At 31.6% G+C, this 10,917-nt stretch overlaps 1 protein-coding gene across 1 annotated transcript; it reads right to left on the bottom strand.

Moving 5' to 3' along the window:
- Positions 1-803: 803 nt before the first annotated feature.
- On the bottom strand, positions 804-3,851 carry LOC122293367 (zinc finger protein WIP2-like). The gene is made up of 2 exons (XM_043101925.1): positions 2,702-3,851; positions 804-1,485 (listed from the first exon to the last, which is right to left on the bottom strand). Exons 1-2 carry the CDS (start codon positions 3,272-3,274, stop codon positions 1,045-1,047), a joined length of 1,014 nt encoding a protein of 337 aa, XP_042957859.1. The 5' UTR covers positions 3,275-3,851; the 3' UTR covers positions 804-1,044.
- Between the last annotated feature and the right edge of the window lie 7,066 nt (positions 3,852-10,917).

The following is a 10,917-nucleotide window of genomic DNA, read 5'->3' as shown; positions in this document are numbered from 1 at the left end:
CTCTCTCTCTCTCACTAATTTTATATTTATTGGTGGACTTGCATATAGTTGTTAGTGTATATAAAATATAGATTTCGTGAACATAAATAAATTAGCATGTAAAATCCTATTCATATAGAAAAAACTCGAACTATGATATAGAGATATGCATGGGCATATTTTACGTACGGAGGGAGGACATGATCATGAACAATGACTCAATCTTCCCTTTCCATGTCCTTAGTCTATAAGCTCATGATATGCTCGTGTCAAAAGCATTAATTTTTAAGAGAATTTTATCTGCAAACCTGTTTATTAATACCAACATACTACTGATATGAAATTCTGCTGCATCAACTAATATTAAAAATTATTGGTGTGTGGAAACTTTTTTAATAATTCGAATGGATCTCATACTACTTATGTAGTTGCAAGAGGTGATTAAAGGGATCGACTCTTTCACTCTATTGCTTGGATTCGTATCCTTTCTCTCCTTAGGGCCGGGATAAGTGGCTAGCGACTCAAGGCGGTCGCTCAGAATACTGTGTATCAACAATTGTAAAAATTTCTTAAAACTTAAGTTCGTGTACGTTTTATATCATTGCCACACTCATAATTGGTATATATAAAAAGGCAGCCGACTAAATTCAAATCTGTTAGGAGGTACGAGTTTAAGCCACACAGCATCTCCATTTACAGCACGGTCAAATGTTGCTACTCTCTACTTACTTTTAACTATCAATTTTTTTTTTGGATAGCTACTGGTGATCTTAAACTTGATTTGCAAAGACTAATAATTTCAGAAAGGGGAGAGAGAGTCAAAATGGTTAATGGAACTCGGCCTAACATCTTGTCTATATATAAGGAGTCTACAATAATGCCAAGCAAGTTCTAGGAATGAAAATAAGTTAAATAGAAAAGGACTATGATAAGAGATGATGGAATAAAGGAAGATCAAGACGGCTCTACATGTAAGCCAATTAAGTGGTGTTAATCAACAGCTCAAAAGGTTAAATCTTTTGGAAATCTATATAGCTTGAGATCCAGCCTTCGATCCCATCTGTCTCACTGGGAGGATTCATTATCTTGCTCAATTTCAGAAGCTACTTCATCTTCCAGCTCTTCGAAATGATCAATTCCATAAGCAGCATGGCCATGTCCAAATGCCTTGATATGATCTTTGAGTGACCTTTTGTGTTTGAAATCAGATCCACAAGTGCAATACCAAAGCTTCCCACAATTCTTCTCATGTGTTCGCCAATCACCTCTCACAGCAAAGGCCTTGCCGCATTTTCTACACATGAAAGGCTTGATCCCATGCTTTCTCTTGTAATGGGTTTGGAGGGTCCTGAAGTCTTTTAGTGGTTTTGATCTTGGGTGATCAATGTTATTCCTGCACCCTGGTGCACAACAATAGCATGGAAGCCTGAGCATGGCCGTTGGTTGTGTGCCCCTTAGAGACTCGGGGCCCTTTCTGTATTGAGATCCATGCCCCCACATATGCATCTGTACGATATAAGCAACATTCAAGTATAAGTGATTGAAGAAAAATGTCTAACTCAAGGTTTACGATAATGTCTATTAAGAGGATCTAATGTAATATTTCGAGTAGTAACGTAATGGATGGAGTGCTACTGGCTTATGTCCGAGAAAAAAAAAAATCCTGGGAAAAAAATCGGAATTTAAAAAAGAAAAAAGGAGTGGAAGCATCCCCTTGAATCGAGTAAGAATTATGCCACAAGATTCGGGTGCCTTCCCTCTGAGTCAAATTTTAAGGTCTCATCAAAAAAACTTTTGCATATTCTAGCTCTCAAGGTTTGTCAGGTTTTTTTTCTTTTATTTTTATTTTTTTATGGGGTGTATATATGGTGCTTCAATTCTCCAACGGAGTTTGAATCGCTATTTCCAACAGGTTCTTAATTTGCAAATTGTCTACAATAAAGTAAAAAGAATAAAAATGGAGCATGTTTAAAGGAGAAGATACTTTGTTTTTTTGTTTTATTGCTGATGAAGCAAATCTATGCTTGGGTTTCCATGTATTGATGGTGTATGCAGTTGTGGTTTAACTTGCTCTACGGGGATGAGTTTTAGATTGAGATTATTGTTTTGGGTGAAGATGATCATCTAAGCCCTTGAAAAGGTGGGATATCTTCAGTTTTACACACCTGCGCGCCAATGTGCAAAATACAAACTTCAAGGTGCAAAAAGCAGAAGGCTGTGTGCAATCACATAAAGGGCGATACTGATCTTATTCTCGGTTGGACCACGTAGATTTATGCTTATTTTTTAAATTCCAAAACGCAAATATCATGCAAAAGGATGAACAGAGGGTGATAGACAAAACCTTAGAAGAGAAGAATATCCAATCTTCAAACCAAGTGTGTACACACGTGTGTGCGCGCGCGTGTGTATATATATATATATATATTTATATATATAAAGCAGCAAGAAGGGAAAGAAAACCCTAAGGACCCATATACTATTTTCTGATCCCATCAGTCCGCTTAAAATAAAGGTAAGAGGTTGGAACCAATCGAGAAAAATATAAGTGTGCGAACAAAGATAGGAATGGATTCTCTTTTTCACGAGCAATGATCGAAAGGAAAATCAGAAAGAGATGGGAGAGGAAGGAAAAGGGAAAATGAGACATTTTTCCTCGTATTACTATTTTTATTTTTTCAAGTATTAGGTATTCATATCATGATTAGAATACTTGACAAACCTGCATGTTGTTGTATCTGTTGAAGGTCTTGAAGCAAAGGGGGCATGAGAACTGTGTTGGACCAATCAGAATCTGAGCAGGGGTGGGGATCCAGTACTGTCCCTTGTTGAGCCCGTTTGAAGGATACCCAGAAGCAACTGTGACTACATCATCTTTATCCGAGATCTCTGTGGAAGAGAGTTTGGAAATCAAATCAGAAGAAGTACTAGGGCTTGGCAGCCCTAAATTAAGAGCCAATGTCACAGTGTCATCATCATCAGCAGATGTGCAAGAGAATAAGCTTTCTTCTGATCTGTCCAGCTTGTTCTTGTCCACTTCCATGGCGCTACAGGAAGATTGATCTTTTTCTTCATATCTTCTGGGGCTTAAACTGAGGAGTGGAAGAGCTTCTTTTAGAGGAGGAGAGGGAGGAGAGGACTCAAAGTAAGTGAAAGAGGTTGTGCTATTATTGTTGTTTGAGCAGTAGTCATAAGATTGATAAATTGATGTATTGGAAGGTTTGGAGGAAGTGAAGTGGTGGAGAGAATTGAGGTTGAACCATCCAGGGAAGTAACTGGAGTAGGGATCAGTCATGATGAGAGGTGGAGATCGGAGCAGAGAAGACTTTGGGTGGAGGAGTAGATGGGCAGGTTATTAGGGAGAGATAGAGTGAGAGAAAGAAAGATAAAGAAGAGGAAAACTTTATCAGGTGTAGATTGATCAACAAAATCACCAAATTAAAACAACTGTGAGGATCGGATGAAAGGGGTTAAAAAAAAAGGAAAAAAAGGGGTATAAAATCAAGGTTGATAAAGTGAATCCAATTGAGTAAAAAAATGAGACAAGAAATCACTTGTGAGGAATGACTAAACGATAGACAAATTATGCTAAAGAAAAAGGGAGAGAGAGAGAGAGAGAGAGAGAGGTGTAAAGTGGAACAGTAGAACGGAAGGTAGAATAAGATAATCTTGGGACTTGAAAGAACAAGCTATTTTTATGGGAAAGCGTGAAATTAAAGACAAAAATTAAAAAGGAAAATGACCTCGGCAACCCAAGGATTAACACAACTGCATAGTTTATATACAGAAGGCTGATTAAAAAGCTAGGCCAATTAAAGACAAAGTTGTAAGTAGGGATGGAGGTTGTCCCCCAAAACCGTAATGGCATTCCATTCCATTCCACCATTTCCCATAGAAGACATGTACACTACTGAAAGAGAACATATATATATATATATATATAATATATATATGTACTTTGTACGCCGTGAACCATTTATATATACGTACGTACACAAGTCAGCATGCATGCATTAATGTACATTGGAAAATGATAGGGCTGTACAACTCTCCTATTATCTATTTATTACTTTTTTGTATTTGATTTATTTTTTATTTTTTATTTTACGAAATTAATTATTAATAAAATTATATATTTTTAATTTTTTTAATAATTAAAGATTTTAAAAAAATAAAAAATAAAAAATCCTTTACAAATAATAAATGGATTGTAACAGGGTATCACTACCATTAATCTTTTTCCTTTGTGATTTTCTCCTCCTTGGGAAACAAACAGTAGTTCTACCCCAACCCAACATTTGCATTGGTGGGGGCGCCCTGGTCGGCTATAACCTCCTTACTATCAGAGAGACTGTTACGACCCACCTACAGACTGTAATTTTAAGCTGATCTAACTGTTTGCTATATACATACTTCCATGATCTCATCTCTCTCTCTCTCTCTCTCTCTCGTGAGGATAATTGGCTGAATGCTTCATGTTTCCAACTACCGCTCGTCTGGCTTTAATTCATTTCTTCTGCAGATGTATCATGCATGCATATAAGGTCCAAAAGACATGTCTATACTTTAGCGAACACCCATAGCTAGCCATAGGTGACCTCTAAGCCTAAGCAGAGAAAACAAAATACTACCACAATCCTAGCTAGCTATATTTTAATACCAAAAGTTTTTAAGTTTTAACTTTAGGAACAAATACTGTCTTTAAATCTTTACATTTGGGTCAGTGTTTGATTCATAAGGAGAATGACTACTACATGTCAGCCTTCTTTCATCGTTATATAAAGGAAAAAGATCATAAATTAAAATGAACAGCAGAAATGAAGAAAAATCTTTTTTCCATGGTGCATTCTCAATTATATTAATGGCTTCTATAACTTGGAATTCTAATGCAGAAAATAAGAAATAATAAAATAATTAAGAAGAGATATTATTAATGTTAGATATGGTACCTACAGATAAAAGTGAGGCTTTCCCTGCTAAAAATTATCACCCTTTCTCTAGCTCTCTGGTTCTGCTGATCAAGCGTACCCATGTCCGAGAAGGAAGAGGAGGAGCTCCGATCTGATCTTCCTATCCTTTCAACCGACATCTACGAGACCGATCCTGTCAAGTTTGGCCGGTGGATTGTCATGTTTTTCATGCATTTATCATTTCTTTTTACTTTTGGTTTTCTAGGGAACTTGTGGCTTGAATTTTTGCGACTTTGTTAACAACCACATCAGTACCCGGCCGACCATGCCGGTTGTCGGGGAAATTCCGAAGTCCTGCTCTCCATAACATTGTCACCGGTGTGCGTACGTACGTAGCCTCCACGTGTTGTTGCTTCCCCCCTAGATCGTAGTCTTTTGCACTCCCTTTTACTCAAAACTTGATATTCATCGAAGAACATGAGAATGAAGTTCAAAGACAACTACCTTGATGGCCAATTATCCAATATATAATGCCCTGTAGAGCTATGTACTTCTGAATTTTTTAGATGGCGTCAAACTAAAAATGTTTTAGAAAAAAAAAAATTTATAAAAAAAAAATTTATAAATTGATATATTTTAATATAATACGTTAAATTATAAATTTATTTCTTTATAAAATAAATATAATATATCATATAAAATCATATGTCTTTTTGTAGATTTATTTTTATGATTAGAACACTTATGGTCAAGAAATATGCATCAACCCGGATAATAGATGCGGCCTTTTTCTAGTCTTATTTTCATGAGAAATGCTATACATCATCTCATACCACATACTTTATATATTAAAATATTATTTTTTTAATTTTTATTTCATTTTATTCTTATTAAACTAATTGAATTATTCTATTTATCATCCACACACTACATATTTATTATAGAAAAAATGAAAAAAAATTAAAATAAATGTAGTGTGTGAAGTGTGAGGATGACAAGAAGAATTTTCCTATTTTCATTTCCTTGAGTTATTGTAAATGAAATCGTGAATCACCATTTGCTTAAGAAAAACCCTAATTTATAAGGTACATGAAACCTAAATAACAGACAAGAACTATTGCATCCTTCCTAAATGTTTTGGACAATATGATATTTTTCCAATCAAAACATGTCATGTAATTAAAAATCTTATCTAAGAACAGTCTTGAGACCCTCAACCATGTTCAGGCGAAGAGATTACATATAAGACAAAGTGGATAGGCTGTGGATATTGACTTCGAAAGGGCATCGACAGGGGAGGGGATACGATTCAGAGGATCTGAGCACTTAAAAAGAGATCTTTATAATTAGTGAATTATTAGCAATTGGTAAAAATCAGACAAAAAGAGTAAAAATATTCAGGTCTATATATAGCTATATAAAAGTGAGACCAAACACCTGCGCATTGCATGAGTAGATAGACACATTCAATGAAATTTTATGGCAAATTTGTCTTTACAAAAAGTGGGCCACCTTTCTCTGCAAAACAGTAATAGCTGGAGCGATCAGTAATCCTAACTTCCTGTAGGCAACTCCCAGAGATCATTAATTATTGTCCATGAATGATATATATATCTGTATTGATTACTGTCCAATGATGTCAGTACTCCCATGTTTGTTTGAAAAACTTGAAATCACTGGAAAAAAATTCTAACATGGAAGGAGGACAGTTCCTAAGAACTACAATTCTTATACGACTGAATTATATTTATAAACCGATAATGAAGATATATCTTGATTGGCTTCGCTTTCGGCTTGTATATTAACTTTTACTCGAAAATTCATATATAATTGTAACAACGTATTTTGAAGAGAAATTTTAATACTCTATATGATAAAGATAATGATAGAAGATATATGAGATTTCATATTATTTGAAAATGATAAATTTTTATTTTATAAAATTTTAATGAGATTCTAATTATCTTATTGACTAGTTATTTTGAAGTATAGGCTACGTAATTTGAAACTTTTATTGGAGCGTTATAAATAATATTAGAGCCTCCCAACCAAAAATATGGGACTTGAGCCATGCTACTTACAACAGACAGACCCAACAAGGATGTGAAGAATTTAAGGATGGAAAATTGTGATTAGGGGTAACAATATGTTACATGATCTGTTAACCCAACACGAACACTACACGATAATAGTGAATTAGGATTTAGTTTTAACGAGTTCGAGTCAAAACGGGTTGATCCATTATGACACGTTATAACCAGTTATGACATGTTCAGAAAGTTAAAGTTATAATTATACCTTGATACTTAAAAGTAAAATTGTTAGAATTTCAATTTTGATATTTTTATTGTTTGAATTGTAATTTTAGACTTGTAGTTAACTTTATAATTTTCATAAATATTATGATTTTAAAATTTATATAAAATTATGATAAATTTAATTAGGTTAGACTGGTTAATTTCAGGCATATTCAACCCATTTACAAAACAATTTAAAACAGGTCGTACTGTATGGTGTTAACATATTTCATAATATTTGCTAATAGGTCAAAACGAGTTGACATGATACGACCCGTTATGTTAATGGATCGTGTTATGATTTGAGATTTTGACACTATAAGCTTAACAAGACGAGTTAAAGTTGAGCTATATAGTATAATATACATGATTTGATACGACACGAACACAACCCGTTAATACGATTTGACACTCCTAATTTGTGATACCTCATATGACAATGATAAGGGTATGTGGTGTATGAGATTTCGCATTGCTTGAAAAGTATAAGTTCTTACTCTTTATAAAGTTTCAATGAAACTCCAATTATATCATTAACGAGTCATTTTGGAGTATAGTTCATGTGGATTGAGCCTTATATTTGGGCATTACATAAATACTTTGGCTATAAAAGAATTTCATAAAAGTAAACTATAAACTCATGTGACTACCTTGATGTAGTATATCAGATTATAAAATTATTTTTATTGTAAATTAACTATAATATATCATATAAAGTCATGTCAATTTATAAATTTATTTTATTTATAATAATAGCACTTCTCAAATTTGAATAAGCGTCCGCAATACTTACTAGCATGTTTTTCTCACGTAGATTTAGGCCTGATTTGTATAGCAAAATCCTCTTAACTCATCCTATTTCGTCCTAATATTCAAATATCATAAATACAAATATTTTTTAATTTCAAATATTTAACTTTTTATCTAATTATTATAATTTTTATAAATTTATAAATTAATAAAAAACAAATAATTGAACTTTTTTAAATTTAAAATAATAAAAAATTATATTATAATAATATCTTAATTTTATAATATTTTTATTTAAATTTTTCTTTCTTATTTTTTAAAATTTTATAAAATATATTAACTTAAATAATTATACTATTATTTATAAATTATTTTACTATTATTTATAAATATTTTATTTCACCTCACTATTTAAATGAGTCGTCCAAAATCTGTAGATATTTTTGTTCTTTGTTGTTTGGACTCAAGTGAAATTAAGGTTAAGTTACTGACCAGCAGACGGTAAAAATATAAAATTGAAGGAGCAAGTCGAGAGGGGAGACAGATGAAATGGACTTGGTAGTAGTCCCATCCATCGATCATGTCGGACAGAGAAGACACAGGTCGTTTCGGAGAGCTCCCAGCTTTGAATATTATAACACCAAAATTTCAGGAAACACACGAGAATCGATACCCAACGACAAACAATTCTCGAATCGGGAGATAGGTTTCTGACGTCCTTTTTTACTATTGTCTCATCATCTTGGTGGACACGACAACGTATGTACCACCTTATTTTCCAATGATCCTCGGAATTAACAGAGTTTTGTTATATATAAATAAATTAAGGTATTAATATTAATTATTATATATTTAAAATTTAAATTAATATTATTTTTAATAAAATTTATTTTTTATCAATCATATTAAATTAGTTTATATATTAATATATAATTATATTTATAATTAGATTTGTTTACATATTAATAAGTAATTATAATTATAATTAAATTTTTACGATTAATAATTCATGTTTTGTTGTGCATATAATATTATATATAGTTAACCATCTTTTCAATTTATGAGCAGACAATATATTTGGATAATTCATTATTATATTTTAATTAGAATTATTTTATGATTAATGTAAAGTTTCAATTCTTATCATTTTTTTATAATCTTATAATATAATATTAGATAATTAAAAATTATTTATTATATTTTATTTATAAATTTATCGTTTAATGTCATATCATGTAATAGTAATAAAATAATAAAAAAATAGATAATGAATATATATATTTTTTATTATCAAGCAATTATTTATAATACATGGTCCACGTCACCTTTAATAAGATTTAATCAATAATTTTTAAATTTTATTTTTTAAATAAAATAAAATTATATCATGTAAATATTTTAAATAGTGTTATCCATATTGACTTATAAATAGTTTTTTTTTTTGCTAAATAAGTCAAATCTCAAATTTACATAATCTATTTAGTAAACACATAATCTAATATTAGACCTATTTTATATATAAATAGAATGATTTGATATATTTTCATATTTTTCAAACACAATTACTTGTGAAAATATATTTTATGAGCATAAGTTATATGGAGTTATACCCAATCATATTATTTATATTATCATAAAATAAATTTGACAACCAATATCTCCATAATTAATAAGCATAATCCAAATTTTTAGTATATTCAAACGAGTTTTGCTACATACAAGTAAAGTCGCGTACTAATCTGCGTATCAATACTGATTACTTCATATTAAAAATTTAAATTAGTACTGTTTTCAATAAAATTTACTTTTTGACCAATCACATTAGATTGGTGTACATATTAGTGTACAATTATTTTTGCAACTAGATTTTTTCTATTCACATATAGGAAAATTTTCCATATTGGTTAGTTCGTCTTAACTTACAATTGACTGATATATTGATCATTTCTATTTGGATCGACTCGTTTTGATCATAACTCAATAAAATTAAGGACTAGTTAGGTTGTTGGACTGCACTGAAATCAACTTAGTTCAGTTTAATTTTAAACTGAATCTAACATCCAAACATACAACGTACTCTCAAATTACTAAATTCATCTAAATTCAAAACCTCTTTATACGGGGGATTCATAATTTTTTTAACTTTCCATAAATAGCACTAAACTCATCTTAACACCCAAACATATTTAAACTTATCTTAGATGGGCCCTATAGAACTCACTCCACCACCTCAACTTATTACTATTTATAAAAAATTCAACCCAGCTTAACATTTAAAGGCAACTTAAACTCTTATTATTTAATTTCATATGGTTTCATATAAGATTCATGATTCATGTTAAACACTGCTAACCCCGGCCTAGTACTACCTTAGCGGTCTGTTTTGCAAGAAAATTAGTGAAAATGCTTTTTTTTAAACTAACTAATCCACTATGAAAAAATGAATCAAAGTATTAAATTCACTTAGTTTAAAATAAGCTATCTAGAAATTATAATGAAAATATAAAATAAATTCAAGCTAGTTATTTGAAATTACATAGACTTTGCTGATCTACATGGGGTCATGGATGAGAAAACTGAGAGACAGCATTAATGATGGGTAAAGTTGATTCAAAATCTAGGACCTTTGGAAGATGGCATTGAGAAGAGAGATGTAGGGTTTAGCGGGAATTAATGACATTGTTTGTGTCATTGAGTGGGTCCTTGGAACAGGTGGATCTTATCAGCTAGATCTCGTAGTTGTATCTCTTTTCATTTATTTTCTTAATGCTCGTGGTACCTTCTCCCCACCATTACTCTTATTCTTTGACAACCATGTGAACAGAAGTAGAACGGAAGGAAGTTCTCATAAAGAGTCACACACCGACACGACTAACTTGAGTAGCGGCAAATTGAAGACTGGATTTATGAGTAGACTACCCTCTCTCTAGAAAACTCATATATATATATATATATATAGACGATGTATTAAGCATAGTCAC

The sequence above is a fragment of the Carya illinoinensis genome, chromosome 14 (genome assembly GCF_018687715.1).
Source record: "Carya illinoinensis cultivar Pawnee chromosome 14, C.illinoinensisPawnee_v1, whole genome shotgun sequence".
Taxonomy (NCBI): Eukaryota; Viridiplantae; Streptophyta; class Magnoliopsida; order Fagales; family Juglandaceae; genus Carya; species Carya illinoinensis.
Note: the sequence above shows the minus strand (reverse complement) of the source record. Positions and strands in the feature narration are given on the sequence as shown.